The 18,315-nt window shown below is 43.2% G+C and overlaps 1 protein-coding gene across 1 annotated transcript in view; it reads left to right on the top strand.

Moving 5' to 3' along the window:
- Nucleotides 1-18,315, top strand: part of CACNA1B (calcium voltage-gated channel subunit alpha1 B) — a 251,565-nt gene that overhangs the window by 164,395 nt on the left and 68,855 nt on the right. Inside the window, exons 25-30 of the mRNA XM_069072690.1 lie at nt 5,293-5,386; nt 7,304-7,464; nt 8,861-8,998; nt 11,719-11,920; nt 13,551-13,715; nt 15,550-15,660. Coding sequence (XP_068928791.1) covers nt 5,293-5,386; nt 7,304-7,464; nt 8,861-8,998; nt 11,719-11,920; nt 13,551-13,715; nt 15,550-15,660 — 871 coding nt within the window. The remainder of the gene's footprint in view (nt 1-5,292; nt 5,387-7,303; nt 7,465-8,860; nt 8,999-11,718; nt 11,921-13,550; nt 13,716-15,549; nt 15,661-18,315) is intronic.

Below are 18,315 nucleotides of genomic sequence, written 5' to 3'. Positions count from 1 at the left end.
AGAGAGAGAGAGAGAGAGAGAGAGAGAGAGAGAGAGAGAGAGAGAGAAAGAGAGAGAGAGAAAGAGAGAATTTACATGCACAGATGACTTCACTTGTCAATTTCTGCCCGTGTCACTGACTCTTCATTCTTTCTTTGTCTTCCTGTTGCTGGACTCTCTGTAGGAGCTTTATGGGGTAATGCGTTCTTGCTGTCTCTCATGCCCTACTAATTATGCCTGTGCACTCTTCCACACCCTTAGCAAACCACACCCCAGACAACATGGCTGCAATCCATGTTACACTCATTCCATTGGCTTTGGAATCAATTGAATTCCACTGCTCATCATCTTTAGACAATCTCCTTCCATTCAGTTGCCATTTGTCTAGTAACGTCAGCATGCTTCCCAGAACCCATACCTATCTAGCAGTTTCTAACTGTGTTCCTACATAATACTCTAGTCAGCAGCAGCCCTAGCTCAAGACTTAGAAACAAGGGATACCTGCAATTCACAGCCCTGTAGTCAGGAGAACCCCAGAATTTGTAGCCTTTTGGCAGGAGAATCCCAGGATTCACATAGCCTTAAAGATAGGAGAATTCTGGGATTCACAATTTATTGAGAGTAGATTCCTAGAGTTCACAGCTTTATAGGCTGGTAGAGCATTGCCAGCCCAAATAATCTAGCTTCCTAAGCATCATCTGCTTTAATTTCTTATGTCGGGGTGGGGGGGACCTGGGGCTGAGCTTTGATATTATTCTTTATCTGTTGAATGTAAACTGACTTCAAGCCTCGAGCGTTCCTGAGTCAGCAGCCAGTGATCAAAAAAGTGTAGCTACCTAACAATGAATTCCAGATGCTGACTTACAGGAGTAGGGCTTGGGACCTTAATTCACAACACAGGTTACAAGGAGGTGTCTGAACCCCCAACGTACTTCCAGAAGAAACCATAGGTATCAGCATGAATCAGGGCTTTGCCCTGTTCCCACCTCAGGATAGAGGTTTCTGGAAGCATAAGAACTTACAACGTTGCTCTTCCTAGATAGTTGCTTGTGCTGCAACACAATAATTATCAGAGTAAGGAAGAATGGAATTTCCTAGAGTTGAGGGTTCCCCAGAAAGAGGAGGGAAAGGTCTCAGAACCTTTTCCCCATTTTATTCCTACCCAAACTATGCCCACAATATCCACCTTCTTGGACCTGGGTCTCATTAGAAGGAGATAAAAATCACAGAATTTCAGAGTTGGAAAGGATTCTTAAGATCATCTAATCCAGGAATTCTTAACTGTTTTTTGCGTGTCCTAGACAGGACGGGCAGCCTGATGAGGTCTATGCATCCCTTCTCAGAATAATGCTTTTACCTGCATAAAATAAGATACATAGGATTACAAAGGAAACCAATTACATTGTACTAGAGTTATCAAAATATTTTTTAAAACAAGTTAATGGACCCCAGATTAGGAGACCCTGACTAATTCAACCTGTGCCTGAAAATGAGTCCCCTTGAGAATGTCCCTAAGAATTGGTCATCTAATTGAAAACCTTAAAGGAAGACAGATCCATTACCTCCCAAGGCATCTCCTACTTTTGAACATCTCCAAGTTATTATGTTTTCTTTTTTAAAATCACATTAAGCTTAAATCTTTTTCTCTGCTACTTCTGGCCATGTGGGAAAAGTAGAACGTGTTCAATCCCTCTTCCACATGACAAGACTTTCACATGCTTGAAAATACCTATCATGTTGCCTTCTTCCTCACCCCCCACTCCCTGCAAGTTTTCTCTCCTTAAGTTAAACTTCCCCAGGTCATTTACTTTATCCTTTTATGGCATGGTCTCCAGTTTTCTTTCCATTTTGTTTGTCCTTCTATGGATGTACACCGGTGACCTTCCTAAAATATGCTGCCCAAAACTGAACACTTCCCAAATATAATCTGACCAGGACACAATACAGTGGGACCTTTACTTACTTTAGACTGGACACTATATTTTAAGGTAGTATAAGTTACTATAAACCTTTTTTAACTCACACTTATGGCTCACTAAAATTCCTGAATCTTTTTCACATGAACAGTGGCCCAGGCATCAAAGTTGATTTTTTAAAAATCTGGGTGTAGAATTTTTCCCTATCAAATTTAATTTTATCAAGCTTGGACCAGCTTATTAAACTAGCCAGCTGAGATTTTTTGGGATTCTGACTGTCATATAATGTGTTACCTATTGCTTCTAGCTTCATGACATCTACAAATTTGACAAGTGTGCCTTCTATGTGTTCAAGCCATTGATAAAAATGTTGAACAGCGTAGGGCCAAGGACACATCCCTGGGGCATTCTGGCAGATAACTCTCTCCAAGTTGACATTGAACCATTAATAACAGCTCTTTTGTCTTGTCATTCAACCTGTCTGAATCGACCTACCTGCACAGCTATTTAGCCTGTATCTTTCTAGCTTATCCATGAGCACAGCAGGAGAGATTTTGTCACATGCTTTTCTGAAGCCTGGGTAAAACTATGTCTTCAACATTTCTCCAGTCTACTAGTTTAGTTACCTTGTTGAAGAAGGAAATGTAGTTAGTTTTGCAGGAACTTTTGTTGATGAAGCCACACTTATCCCTTACCAATTACCATTTCACAAACTATTCATTTAATAGTATGTTCAGTAATTTTGCCAGAAATCAAAAGTCAAATTCACTGGCCTAGTAATTTGTACCCTCCTTTCTTTCTTTCTTTCTTTTTTAAAAATTGGATTGCCATTTACCATTCGTCAGTTCTGTGATACCTTTCACTGACAGTGGCTTAGCAACTATATCTGTCAGTTCTTTCAGTATCCTAGGATGCAATTCTTCTGTGCCTAGTGATTGAACTCATGAAACTAGCAAGCTGATCTTTTACCAACACCCCCTTGATAATGAATTTCACCTCGCTATGAATGATTTTTATTCCATCTGTCTCAATCCAAAGATCATTCTCCTTAGCAGAGAAAACAGAAGCCAGATAAGAATTAAATCGCTCTGCCTTCTTGCTTTTGTCTGCTGCCATTTTCCCATCTCCCCTAAAGTACTGGTCTTACCCTGGTTTTGATCTTCCTCTCCTTGGATGTTATCTCCTGTGAACTGCTGATTCTCTTTATTGATATTCTTCAGGACTCCACAAGGACTTAGGTTCACTGAACATCTCTCACCTTCTCTCAAACCCAGTAGGGGACTTCCTTTCCTTCTTGGCATTTGTTAGTGATCCTTCTTCCCCCTCAAACTTCCTGAAGATGGGCAACAGACCTATGAAAACCCAAAGGTCTTCCCTTTAGCTGGTATGAAGACCAGCTTGGTCCTAGATCTCTTCCTGATTCTTATGGTGCTTCTAGACAGGCTTTCTGGCCACTTGTACCTTGCAATTATGGATGGTTAGGCCTATATACCTAGAGATAGGCATCAAGTTGTTCCTGTTCCTAACTAGGTCCTTAATCTTCTCCTTGACCACAGTAACTCAGGCTTTCTGTGCCTTCTGAACACATGGGAACTAATTTTGCTTTATGGGTCTGTGTTTTCTTAGAACAAAACCACCCCACTTCCCATGCCAAACACTGTTTATGATGGTATTCAGGAATAGCCAGAATCACAAAGCCCAATGGGGCCTTTTCCTGGGTTAGTTAATCCTAATAATCACTAGTCTTTATATAGAAATTTGTGATTTTTAAAGAACTTTGCTAATATTTTCATATTTTATCCCTTCTGAGAGGTAGGTGATATTATTCTCCCCATTTTGCAGGTGAGGAAACAGACTTAGAGAACTCAAGTGACTTTTGCAAAGTCACAAATGATGAGGCAGGATTTGAGCTCAGGTTTTCCTAACTGAAAATCCAGCATTCTATCTACTGCACCATCTAGCTGCCTTTGCTTAGCTAGAAACTAAACTCAAGGCCTAAAGATGATAGAGCCGGGAACCTGAGCTGTGGGAGCCTGTGCCTTCAATACTGCAACTGGAAGATAATAGAGAGCTTTCACTAGCCAGCTAGCTGCCCCAGGGGTCCTTCCTGCCTGATGAGACTCAGCAGTCTCCTTGGAAAGCTACAGACCAAGTTACTTTTACTTTCCTTCCCCAAAGGTGGGCCTTCATCAGCCTTACAGGAGTAGATTAGAGCTATAACATGACAAGAGCAGAGCTCTGTCCATCCTCTTCTTTTCTCTCCTTTCCTCTATATTTCCTTTCCTTTCCCCTCTTTTTCCTTTCCTTCCTCCCTTTTTCCTTCCCCTTCTTTCTTCTTGTCCCTTCCTCTCCCTTCTCCATCCTCTTTTTCCTTCTATTTCTTTTCTCTTTCCCCTCTTCCTTTTCAACATTCCCTGTTCCCTTTTCTTCTCTCCTCTTTCTTTTCCATTCCTATGCCTCTTTCCCTTCACTGTATTATAAGCAGCCATTCTGGGAGGTCTTGGGGCTAGCTTTCCCAGAGAATCCAGGATGCCAAACCTCACAGCCCTCAGGGGGGGAAACCCCAACAACTTTCATTTTCTATTGCTTCTGACATCATCCGCACTTAGTATTGCACTCCTGACAGTGATCTATAACTGTTTCCCCCATATACTCCTAAACAGGACAGCATCTGCATGCACTGAATGGGAAATGCTATTTCAGCCATGTAATAGTTTTCTTGTTACATGGCTTAGCATGTCTGATCACAGGAAGTTGATCAGGTCAAGGAGCTGTTCCTCTTCCATGAAGATGGAAACCTTATTCTGCCTAAACTAAAATGTGCTACTTCTCTCTCCCCATGAGGTTCGGAGCTGTTTTTTTCTCCTTCCTGTAGCAGAGGGGGATGTAAGGCCATCAGTCTGAGCTTTAAAGCTGTGTTTCCTCCCTAGTGAAGGAGATCTTCAATCTAGCTTGTTCCTGAGGAGGGACGCCTTTGCCTTCCTCCTCTTCCTCCTCCTCCTCCTCCTCTTCCTCCTCCTCCTCCTCCTCCTCCTCCTCCTCCTCCTCCTCCTCCAGACATGAGGTTTGCTCTACTCTATGTAACCACGAACTTCCTTCCACCGGCCCTCAAGTGTTTGTGAGGAGTTTCCGGGGAGGAGAAGAGATGCTGATCTGTCCATGGACTGCAGTACAGGGACAAAGTTTGGGCAGTTAATGTTTCTGTGGCTGGAGCTGAGCCCCTCAGCCCTGAACAGCAGCGGGCTAGGGACTCTGGTGTGTGGAATGAGTCCCGCCAAGGCCTGCGGTGGTACACAGGGGTACAATGAGGCGGGGGTCGGGGGGGGCTCTTGAGAGCCAAACACAAGCCAAATTCCTCCCTCCCTGTTTTGTTTCTCTGTGGCTTTTCCCTTTCTAGAGGAAAAGGGAAAGACATCAGCACAATCAAGTCACTGCGAGTGCTCCGAGTCCTGAGGCCTCTGAAGACCATCAAACGCTTGCCAAAACTAAAGGTTGGAGCCTGAAAGAAGCAGGGTCCCAAAGGGATGGATCTTGGATGGGGGACTGACTGCTTTGGTCTCTTGTTTTGGTGAAAGAAGGGAAGGGGAGGTGCTGATCTTTGAAGCAAAGGGACAGGGGAAAGTCTGATTTATTTTGGTAACCTCAAGAGAGAAAGGGATGGCCTAGAGGGTCTAGAAGGGAAAATATGAGTCCCTTGACTGGAAGAATGGTTTCATGTTTGTCCAAAATGTTTAGGCAAAATTAGATTCGTTGAGTTATGTTCTATCCCCTATTAGTTCCAAATCTTCCTCTGAATGTTTCACAAACATATAGAGGAGTTACATTGGTCACATTCAGTGTCCTTCATCACAGCCCAGAGAGCACAGAGGATCACTCAATGAGTAGTTGAGGGAAGGGGAGGAACCACTCCTTCCATCCCAAGGCCTATACCTATGAGCCTAGTTGGAAGGCTTTCTGTCTCAGAGTATGCAGGGAGTCAGGAGACCCAAATAGGCCATGCTTCTGGGTTAGATCTTGATAAATTGGAAGCTCCACCCCATCCTATACCCATTCTCTGTCACCTTCACACAGCTGAAGTTTCCTTCTTGCTAAAGTCCAACTAGGCCCAATGAAGAGATGAGGTAGGTGCTATTAGAGCCATCATGCAATCACTTGTTTGGCTAGAGTTAGAACACAGTTCCCCTGTTTTCAGGAACTTTTGGGATACTGACCATCTGTGATAATAATTCTCATTTATATAGCACTTTAAGATTTTATAAAATACTATCCTTGCTACAACTCTGTGAGGGTGGGTAGTACAAGTATTATTCCCATTTTACAGATCAGGAAACTGAGGCCCAGAGATGTGAAGTGACTTTACCAAGGTCACATGGTTAGTAATTATTAGAGTCAGGATTTGAACCCAGGTTTTTCTGACTTGAAGTCTAATGCTCTTTGCATACCAAGTCTCCTCTATACTAGGTCATAGGGTATCGGTCATCTATACTCTATACTATATGTCTTCTCTATACTCTTTATAGGTTGAGTTTAGACAAATAATTTCTCAACTTTATGCCTGCTGTTTGGGTGACTGTACCAGGTGACCTCTGAGTCCCTGAGGAGGACTCAGCCCATGGAACTTTGCTCAAGAGCCTTGAGTAGGAGACGCTGCTTGGCAAGCTGAGGTCCTGTCTTCCCCAAGGACCTTGGTGCCCTTTTCATATCCACCCTCAAAGGAGTCTTCCTCATTTGGCCAGAAGATAGACCTTTCTAGAGAAAGGCAGGCACCCTTACAGAGGATCAAAGATTGAGAGTTAAAAGGGACTTTAGGCATCATCTAGTGCAGCCCTCTCACTTCACAGATGAGGCCACCAAGGCCCAGAAGAGTGAAGTGATCTGCCCAAGGTCACATGGATAGTAAGTGACAGAAGTAGGACTAGCCTTGGCTTTTTCCCTCCTGTACCACATCATCTCTCTGTGAGGCAGGCACCCAACTTCTCCACATGGCCAGCCAGCAGGTGGTCAGGGTCTCAGTCCTATGGAAACAAGACAAGCAACAACTGGTTTAAGAGGTTTCTGATTTCTTTCAAATCCCAGAATATCAGGAAGGTGAGAGCAGCCCTGAGTTCAGCCTCAGCTTGTTAGCAGCCAGCAAACCTGAGGCATCCTTCTCTTCCTCTGCCCCGTACACACCCACAGGGAACAAGATTCCCAGCTTAGTGCTGGCTTTGGGTTTTATTCTTCTCTTTCTCTTCCTCTTTGTCTTCCCACCATCCCTCACTCACCCACAGTTCTTTCCCTAGGCCGAGCTTGGCCTCTGGCCTATACGAGCCCTTCTTCATCACTGCCCCATGCCCTGACTCTCACACTCCTCCCTGCCCCTCCTGTGCCCCCTGCTCTGCCCTCTCCTCATGCTTCTCTCTCCACAGGCCGTGTTTGACTGTGTGGTAAACTCCCTGAAGAATGTCCTCAATATCCTCATTGTCTACATGCTCTTCATGTTCATCTTTGCCGTCATAGCCGTGCAGCTCTTCAAAGGAAAGTTCTTCTATTGCACGGATGAATCCAAAGAGCTGCAGAGGGATTGCAGGTAAACTGAGTCACAGCCAGGGCTGCCACGACGTTAGGTCCTCCACAGGTCAAAGACTCCAGGGATGATCTCAGGGATCTTGAGGGCACAGTTTCCTTGTCAGAAGCTCTAAAGGGCCGACGGGGATTGGCAGATGTGTTTTGGATTTAGTCCAGCCTATATGGCAGAGGCCTCTCAGTCTGAGGGACTAACTGTAGACAGGACATTGTTATTGTTGTTCAGTTATTTCAGTTGTGTCTAGTGGACCTCTGTCCATGGGGTTCTCTTGGCAAAGATACTGGAGTGGTTTGCCATTTCCTTCTCCAGTGGTAAGCAGAGGTTAAGTGACTTGACCAGGGACACAGGTAGGAAGTTTCTGAGGCTGGATTTGAACTCAGGTCTTCCTGATTCTAAGCCCGATGCTCTATGTGCTGCATCACCTAGCTGCCCTATAGATAAAACAGTAAATGCTTAACAACCGCTAACCCCAACATAGCAACACTGCCTAGCAACAGCTCATATCTCTGTGCTACTTTAAGATTTACAGTGTGCTTTGTGCCAGAATTCCTCATGTAGTGGTGGTCATGGAGGCTCATCTTCATTGTCATAGCTAACATTTATTATATACTTGTCAAAGTGCTTTACAGATATTGTCTCATTGGGTCCTCACAACGACCCTGTGAGGCAGGGCCTATAATTAACCCCATTTTACAGATGAAGAAAGTGAGGAAAATGGAAGTGAAATGACTTGCCCAGGGTCACACAGCAGGCATCTGAGGCAGGATTTAAACTCATATCTATCTGACTCCAAGCTCAGTGTAAGTCTTGTTGTTCCAAATGGAAATGGGCAACTGGTTGGCCAACACCAGAGTCAAGAAATTGGACCAAAATTCTTGGGTTTTCTAATATGGCTTTTTAACCAGCATTTTTAGTATAGGGGGAAAAAAAAACAATGCTTCATTCAAAGGATCATAGATTTAGAGTTAGAAGGGACTTTAAAGATCATGTTGTTTATTCTCTTTGTTTTACAAATGAGGAAAGTGAGTCTTAGAGTGACTTACCCAAGGTCACACAGGTAGAGAGAGGCAGATTTTGAAGTCAAGTCCTTTGATTTTAGAACAAACTCTCTTTCCACTGGACTACATTACTTTTCTAACTAAAACTCTAAAAGAGTTTTAAAAAAACTCTAAAAGAGTTTTTAAATGAGTACAACCCAAATGCCAAGAACACTAACTCAGAGAACTGAGAATCCCATCAAATTCAAGGTATTGGCTGTGTGTAAGAAGGCTCATGAGTTCTTGGCAGAGGGATTCTATCTTTTCCTTCTCTCTCTGGCTCTGATACATGCTTTCTGTAGGGAACGAACATATCCCCAACATAATTTCTCTCCCTACCCTGCCCTTGCTCTCATTTTCAGGGGTCAATATTTGGATTATGAAAAGGATGAAGTGGAAGCCCAGCCAAGGCAATGGAAGAAATATGACTTTCACTATGACAACGTACTCTGGGCCTTGCTGACTCTGTTCACGGTGTCTACAGGAGAAGGGTGGCCAACGTGAGTGGTCACTAGCTTCTTTGTGACTGGGGAAGGGGGTAGATGGCTAGATAACTGAGAACACAAGGAAATTCCCATGGAGAGAGTTGGAAGGCTGCCTCCGAGAGGATCATACAATCATAAAATTAGAATTAGGAGGGACTTGAGAAGCCCAACTCTTTCATTTCACAGATGAGGAAACTGAGGTGCAAAAGGTTTAAGTGACTTGCCAAAAGTCACCCACCTGATAAGTGCCTGAGGTGGGATTTGAACCCAAGTCTTCTTAATTCCATGTACAGTATTCTATCCATTACGCTATCTTGCCTTTTTATTTATTTTTATTTTTTTAATGAATTCTTTTAATCAAGGATAGCAAGAGCCTAGCTAGGAAAAAATGTGATGTGTTTTATATTATCCTTTTAAAACATATATAATATTTATTTTTTCTCCAATTACATGTTAAAGCAAATTTTAAAAACTTTGGGGGGGGGTAAAGTTTTGAGTTCCAACTTCTATCTCTCTCTACTTCCCTCATATGGTAGCAATCTGAAATCATCCTGCCTTTTTAAAGATATCAGACATGAGCATAATAAGAGAGGAGAGGGATGCCAGACACTTTGATGCTAATGTGCATTTCTGTATATGATTCTAAGAGGTGGAGAGCACTTAAGTAAGTATCCCTCCTAAATAATACACAGAAAATAATTTATTTAGAGCTAGAACCCATCTAATCCAACCTTTTCATTTTACTGGGGAAACTGAAACCCAAAGAGGTTAAGTGACTTTTCCAACATCACACAGGCACTATGTAGAAGAATTGGAATTTGAACTCAAGTCCCTTGACTCTAACTCTAGTGCTTTTTTCATGGTGCATCATGTTAAAGAATCAGTCGGTCAATACTTACATGCTAACCAAGATGTGTTATTATAGAAGAACAGCTCTCCTTCTTGCCCTCCTAGGAACTGGTTTGCCATTTTGCCACCACAAAGAGGGCCAAAGCCCTGGCTAGGGAGCAGGCTCCAGGAGGAGGCCAGCACTCACATATGGTGATAAGCCTTATTTGCACAAATGTCCCTATATGCTTCCCTTAGGGAGGCTAGGAGCAGTCCCAGGCAGGGTACCCAGCTCTGCTTTTCTGACTTCAGTTCTGAAGAGACTGGGGTAGGAGAGAAAAGGGGATGGGGACAAGAAGAAGGATGAAGAGGAGGACTGTAGGAGGGATGTAAGTAGGACTGCTTGTGCTTGCTGTCTCAAGCCATTAAGCCATTATTACATTATGATCTGGTCCTAGATTGTGTCCATCTAAAGGTAACATGACAGGGTATAAACAATACTGTTCTTAAAGTTAAGACCTGGGTTTTAATCCTGCCTCATATATTTATTAGCTGCATGACCTTGGGCAAGTCACTTACTTCTCTGAGCTTCAGTTTCCACATCTGAAAATGGACATACTGATGGTACCTTCCTCACAAGTTTGTTGCAAGGATCAAATGAGAGCCTGTCTGTAAAAAATAACAATGAAAAACCTTAAAGTCCAATATAAATGTGAACTATTATTATTATTATTAGAGTAGGTGCAACCATGCTGTCAGACAAAGCAAAAATGAAAGTTTAAACATTAAGAGAGATAGAGAGACTATAAAGTGTTTACAGGAAGCATACATAGATAATAAACCAATATCAGTACTAAATATATAGGTACCAACTGGTATAACATCTAAATTCATAAAAGAAAAAGCCAATGGCCAAAAAAATCAAAACCAAAACCCAAACAATCAAATAAACAACAACAACAAAAGCAAATAAACAACACCATAGTACAACTGCAGGAAACTTTTAATATTCTTCTATCAGAGCTGGAAAAATCTAACGTAAAGAGAAATAAAAAGGAAATTACAGAATTGAACAAAGTGTTGGAGAATTTAGCTAAAAGACATGGCATTCTCTAAATAGGAATATTAAAGAACTGAAATATAAAAACACTTATTTCTTAGCATTGCATGACTTTTCTGTCATATCAAACCCAAATAAACCATGTGCTAGGACACAAAAATTATACATTTTTATTTTTTTATTTTTATAAGCAATTGGGGTTAAGTAACTTGCTCAAGGTTACATGGCCAGTTATTTTGTGTGGGTGCTAAGTGTCTGAGGCTGGAACTGATCCTGGGTCTCCCGAATCTGGGGCTGGTGCTCTTACTCACTGTGCCTCCTGGCCACCTCTACATTTTTAAAAGAAATACTAATCACATCTTTTATGGACCATAATGTAATAAAAATAGTAATTAATATAGAGAACACAAACAAAAGTTATAGATCTAAATGAAGACTTTTTAATGGCATTTTGAACATTAGTAGGCCAAAGAATAAATTCTAGAAAAAATGAATAACTGTGAAAAAGAATGAACATACCTATATTAACAAAAGGGGAAAGAGTTCATTAACTATGTAGTTTTAAAAATTAGAGAATAAACAAGCCCAAAATCATAATGAGATGAAATTTTGAAAATTCCAGAAGAAATAAATTAGACTAAAGAACTGATAAACAAAACTAAGATCTAGTCCTTTGAAAAGGCTAATACAGAAGAGTTAATGGCAGAAGTAGGCATATAACCCAGCTTTCTTGACTCCCAGTTCAGTGACCTTTCTATTGCCTCACATTCGGTAGGGGGCAGTTCTTTCCCAAATCCAGGTTCTAATTTGTGTGCCAGAAACAAACTCCCTTTCCCTTTGTTTCCAGGGTATTGAAACATTCAGTGGATGCAACATATGAAGAGCAGGGTCCGAGCCCTGGCTTCCGGATGGAGCTGTCCATCTTCTATGTGGTCTACTTTGTTGTATTTCCCTTTTTCTTCGTCAATATCTTTGTGGCATTGATCATCATCACCTTCCAGGAGCAGGGAGACAAAGTGATGTCAGAATGCAGCCTGGAGAAGAATGAGGTACCTTGTGAGTCCTGGCCTTCCACAGAGGAACCCTGGCAGGTGGTGAGGGGAGAGTTCCTAACTGACATCTGGGGCTGTTGGAGAGGCCTCTCTCCTTCCACCTCAGCAGCACAAGGTTCTTGGTAATGCTGTGTTCATGGGCCTGGGATTACAAACCTTCTGTGTGTCTTGCTCTTTTTTTTTTACACCAGGGTTGATTTATAAAGAGATTACTGGGTTTGATATGACAGAAAAGTCATGCATTTCTCTATGTACAGATTTTTATGTGGGAAATTTCTTTGCCTCTGGCTTTTGCCATGAATCTCTGCAGAAAGACACCTAGACCCCAGATGAATAATTCTTTGTTCACTCATGGGAATGGTCTAGTAGTGGCTGACCCTATGAGGGTATGATCATGCCTCTTGACTGAGGACAGGGACTCTCTAAGGTGATACAGTAACAAAGGGGAATGCTTTGGTGTCCATGAGTTCCCTACTGGGAGGCAGCCTATTTGTCTGCCTTCCACTTCTGGGTTTTACTTTGATGAGTCTGTCAGGCAGGGAAACAGAGGCTCGTGTTGCTGAAGGAAGTAGCCTTGTTGCAAAAAATCTGATCTTCCTCTGAAGGTAGTAAGATTCAGGAAAGTACCTTTTATTTGAAGGCAGTAGTAGCCAAATCTGCCCCTCTCCCAACCCATACATCTATACCACTTCCCCTTCCCTAGCCCAAATCCAAGACTTGAGTGGGATTAGAACTTGGCAGATTTAAGCCAAGAAGACATTTTAATTAGGATCAAAACTGTGGTCCATCAGCTGAGTTTTGAAGAGTTCATGGGTGCCACATGTACCTCTTTTTTAGAGGCAGAGGTGTAAAGCTTATTGGCCATGCCTTGAGTAGCACTGGCTTAAGTTATTGACTCAGGTGCCCACAATCCCCTGGGGGAAGGGATTTTGTTGGTCATGGAAAGACTTAATGGTCCCTCTCACTCCTGACTGTAAACTTTATGGTTCAAGTTTGACTCAGAACTTTTAGTGGTCCCTGGGACTTCTCCACTGCCTGAAACCATCCAGTTTGGGACCCATTCTACTTGAATAGCTGTAGACCATACAGGTTCCAGTTTATGTGTGATTGGCAATGTGGACATTTATGCACAGGGGACATAGAATAGCCACTGCCACCACAGGAATAGCAGTGTGGTTTGAAAGTCAGAGGACATGAGTTCAAGTTCCTATTCTTCTATTACTTGGACAAGACCACATGGGTGGTGGGTGATACTGGGCAAATCACTTCACTCTGAGCTTCAATGGTGACAATACTAGCACCACATGGAGTGGTCCTGAGGTTGAAAAGATAATGTAACAGTAACTGTACAAAAATGTGCTGTTTGTAAACAAACTGTCAAACACTATATCATTCTAATTACTACAAGGGGGCACTGGTAATGAGGAAAAAGACAATAGAGCTCCTCTGGGAATCCTAGTGGTCAGGCCCCTTCAAGTCTTGTCTGCCAGCAGTCTTGAGGAATAAGGGCACCAGACATTCCAGGAAAGGTTTTTAGTTCTCTCTCTTCACCTTTTCAGAGGAGATGCGCTTCCCTTTGCCACTGGCTCCTCCAAGCTCACTGTGCTGTCCCCCTCTCTCCCTGCAGAGGGCTTGCATAGACTTTGCCATCAGTGCCAAGCCCCTGACCCGTTACATGCCTCAGAACAAGCAGTCCTTCCAGTACAAGACCTGGACGTTTGTGGTGTCCCCGCCCTTTGAGTATTTCATCATGGCCATGATCGCCCTCAACACGGCTGTCTTGATGATGAAGGTGAGTCATCTCACATCACTAGAGTATGTGCTACTCTTGATGCTGGTCCAGCATGGGGCAGGTGACACTCTGAATCTCAGTGGGAGATAGGGGTCCCCGTATGAAAAGTGGTGGTGGAATCCCTGCCCTTGCTGCCATATTAAAAGGAAATTCAATTCGAGTGAGTGATATTTAGTGAGTGGTTACCTTGTGTATGACCTTCAGCAAGTCACTTCCCCTTTCTGGGTCTTAGTTGCCCTCTCTGTAAACTGAGAGAATTCGATTAGATCAGAGGTTGGCAAACTATGAGCATGGGCCTTTTTTTATCCAACCTGTGAGCTAAGAATGGTTTTGTTTTGTTTTGTTTTTTAGAATTTAATTGTATATATTTTTTTTCATTTTAAAATAAATGAGCCACACTTAGCCCTTGGGCTATGCTTTGCTGACCCCTAGACTAGATGGTGTTGCTGGGTGGTACAGTGGATAGAGTGCTGGGCCTGGAGTCAGGAATTCATTTTCATGTGTTCAAATCCTGCCTCAGACACTTGCTAGCTGTGTGACCCTGAGCAAGTTCACTTAGCCCTGATTGCCTCAGTTTCCTCATTTGTAAAATGAGCTGGAGAAGGAAATGACAAACCACTCTAGGATCTTTGCTAAGAAAACCCTAAATGGGTTTTTTTAAGGTAAAATTTTCCTCAGTCAGGCTGTTGACTCTCATTTCTTAATTTTCTTGCATTGTTCTCATTTCTCTTCCCAATTTTTCCTCCACTTCTCTTATCTGCTTCTTAAGGTCCTCTATGGCCTGTAACTAGCTTGTATTTTCCTTTGAAGCTTTTGGTGCAGGAGTTCTGACTTTATTGTCTTCCTCCTGTTCCATGTTTTGTTCCTTTTTGTCCCCAAAATAGGAGTCTAATGTTGGAATCTTCTGTCTGCTTTGTTTTCCTTTGCCTGGTCATGTCACCCCTCAGTCACTTGACCCCTGGGCTTTTTGCCACAGTAGAACTCTGCCACAAGACAATGGAGCTTTCATCCCAAACTCTGGGGTTTTCTCAGCTGCCAGAGGTATTAGATGGATGCCCTCTCTGAGGTCTCCACACGCTCTGGTAAGCTGGACACACATGCCAGGAACTCCACCCTAGACTGCAATCCAGATCCAAGAAAGTTAAAGCAAGAGCAATTACCCCTCAGACTGGTGCTTGGTCCCCCTACACTCTGCAGGCCAGGAGCTGAAGCTGCCATGTGGTGCTGGTTGGCTGTGCTAGTGTCTCAGTGGCTTCTCGCCCCAGGGGTAAAAGCCATGCACTCTCACTTACTGGGTCCCAAAGTCCAGACTGCACTGACTTCTCACTTTGTCCTTCGCATCTGTGTGTTGATAATTCTGGAAACAGCCACAGCTGCTGCTGATCTGGAGTCCCTCCTGCGGGGGGCTGGTCAGGCCTGCCCTGGGGCTAAAGCCTCAGTGTGGGGTTGGGCTCGGCACCCAGAGCACTGTGCTGGCTGATTCTTGCCAGCCTGCTGGGCTGTCCTCGGCGGGAGGTTAGCTTATCTGTGTCATTTTGTGGGTTCTGAAGCTCCAAAGTTTGTTCAGAGTCCCCTTTTTTACGTGGATTGGGGAAGGTGGAAGCTGGAGCAGCGGAGAGGTCCTGCTTCTACTCCGCCATCTTGATTCCGCCCCCTGGGGTTACACTTTGTAACACAACTGGATGGTCTCTGAAATCCTCTCCCGCTCTAGCTTTTTGATCCTGTGATCCTAAGAACCTCATTAGTGGGTGAAAGCACAAGCAAAGCTAGCTTTTTATCATGTGCTACATGTGCCCCCTTTAATATTTATCCATCTCTTTCCTCTCCTGGCTAGTTCTATGGTGCCCCCTATGAGTATGAAATGATGCTGAAGGGCTTGAACATTGTATTCACTTCGATGTTCTCTATGGAGTGTGTGCTGAAGATCATCGCCTTTGGGGTGCTGGTATGTTGTCTGTCCATTTCTTTCAACTGAATAATTCTTAAGAGCATGCAAAGTACAAGGGCCCTGTGAGTATCCAGTGCTGGGAATAAAGGGGAGAAACATGATGTAGTCTGAGTCCTTAAGGAGTTTATAGTCTTACATATTTACAAATTGGCAAATTAGAAAGAGGATGGGATTTGACATCAGAGTCCCTGACTTCAAATCCCAGCCCTGCTATTTACTACTCATATAATTTTGTCTGAGTCACTCAAACTCTCTTGGCCTCTGTTTCATCATCTCTAAGATGAAGAGGTTGGAATAGATGAGCTCTAAGGTCCCCTCAAGTTCTAAATCTGTGATCTTGTGATACTTAGTAGGATGCAAGTAGCATGTGATAAGGACAAAGATCCAGGCAAAGAGAGACCCAAGCAAATCATTCTAAGAAATTTGTGGAAGAGAAGATCACTTTCAATTGAGGAATCAAGGAAGTCTTTATAAAGGAGGTGGAAGGTACCTGCCCTAGGCATTTGAACAGGTAGAAATGTGAAGCATTCCAGAGGAAGGGATGGCCTTCATGGAGGTACAGGAGTAGTGGGATTTGAGGAGCTCATAGTGAAGACATAGAAGTAGAGAGTGTAGACTATAAAAGTTTAGCACTGAATGGAGGGGGAGAGAGATCTAGAATGATAGCCTGAGGTGTTAACAAAGTAAGAGATGGTCTATTTTTAGGATAGGAGAGGAAGACTTTTTTTTTTACCAGTAGTAAAAGAGACAATGGAATAGGAGAGAAAGAGAAAGAGAAAGAGAAAGAGAAAAAGAAAGAAAAAAAGGAAGAGAGAAAGAGGGGGAGAGAGGGAGAGAGGAGGGGAGGGGAAGGGGGAGGGGAAGGGGGAGGAAAAAGGAGATGAGAGACAGAGAGAGAAGAGAGACAGAGACAGAGAAAGATATGAAGAGGGAGAAGAAGGAGAGGGAGGGAATAGGAGAGGAAAAGGGAGAGAGAGACAGACAGACAGACACAGATCCTAGAGGAGATTCAAAAGTATGGAATTAAAATCACAAGTACAAGTGTTATCTTTAATTAGGAAGAGGGTCATTGATCCTCTGAGACTGAGGAAAATGAGGCAAGGGTGGGTGATGACAAGAAGAGGAGAAACAAAGGATTTAGCCAATAGATGGCTTCAAAACATTTTAGTGAAGTGATACTTGAGGTCAGCTATGAGAGAAGGGGACAGAAGCAGAGTCCTGGGTTCTGAGAGGAGGCAGAAGATGGTCTGAAACAGTCCCTGTGGGGTGTTTGACAGGTAGTCATTCTGCCAGAACTAAGAAAGATTTCTGTACAGCAGTGAAACCCAGCATGAATTTGTAGTCGATGCAGGCTGTAAAGTTTTGTGACTCCTAACATTAGCTAGGTAGAAAAAGTGAATAAGGTGAACCATGTTTGGAAATTAGCAAGGACAGTAGGACAGGAGGCAAGGAATTTTAAGGGTGGAAAAGAAGTGCTTATAATATCTGACTTAAAAGATTGATTGATACGTGAAAGAAGGGATTTGTATTGAAAGAAAGGATGGTGAATTGGGGAAAAGGAAGTGGTAGGGATTGAGGAGAAGGAGGTCACAATGTGGGTAAAAAGCAGGTTTAGGAGGAATGATGCAGTGGGGTGGGAGGAGGTCTTCTCTATTATACCTTATAGCAAGCCCAAACAAGAGCCACGTGGCTTGGCTTCAGATAGAAGAGAGTTTTGCCTCATTCCTCACCCCATCCCCGTATCTTGGACCTCTCAGAAGAGCCTGAGTTGTCAGCATGGGGCAAAGAAGCCATAAGAGGGGGGGGGTTCTGGAATATGTGGGGCCCTGTCTGTGCCTGCAGCACAGTTCTTCTCATGGCCAAGTCAGGGCTTCCTCTTCAAAATGTGGATATTCTAATGCTGGCATGTGGTTGATCAAGTACCAAAAGAAACCATGATTTTCCTAAATATTAAAATTTAAGGAGGAGTTTGGGATGATCCTTGGAAAGCCTCAGATGAGGAGAGCATTAGTCTAAATACCCATCCTCAATGGGTAAGTTCAACTGTTAAATTAAGACCCTCTTTTTGGACCAACTAGGTGGTGCAGTAGATAGAGTATTGGGTCTGAAGTCAGGAAGACTTATCTTTCCTGAGTTCAAATCTGGCCTCAGACATTTACTAGCTATGTGATCCTGGGCAAGTCACTTCACCCTGTTTGCCTCAGTTTCCTCATCTGTAAAATGATCTGGAGAAGGAAATGGCAAACCACTCTAGTATCTTTGCCAAGAAAACCCCAAATGGGGTCACAAAGAGTCAGAGAGGACTAAAACGACTAAACCAGCTCTTGGGCCATTGTCTTCCAGGGATGAATTTGTTTAAACAGTTGAGATCATGTTTATGGATATATCCACTATTGTCTCTAGTCAAGGGACCTTGGCCACATAGACATGTGTCTTGTGGCTCCTAATATCCATGTGATAATGTCAGTCATAATCCTTCTATTTGAAATCTGGGAATGTCCTATAACAATTAAAAAGCCTGTCATTCTTGGTAGTTAGGTGTGGACTCTGATCAGGTTCTGGCTTGTACCTGTGGCTAACACATTTAACAATGCGTGTGGTCATCCAGGGTTCATGATTTTGTCAGTTCCTTGCCCTCTGCTCCCACCCCAA

Source organism: Petaurus breviceps, unplaced genomic scaffold (genome assembly GCF_028583685.1).
Source record: "Petaurus breviceps papuanus isolate PSGF00001 unplaced genomic scaffold, PetGlider_PUasm1.0 90847, whole genome shotgun sequence".
Classification (NCBI taxonomy): domain Eukaryota; kingdom Metazoa; phylum Chordata; class Mammalia; order Diprotodontia; family Petauridae; genus Petaurus; species Petaurus breviceps.
Note: the sequence above shows the minus strand (reverse complement) of the source record. Positions and strands in the feature narration are given on the sequence as shown.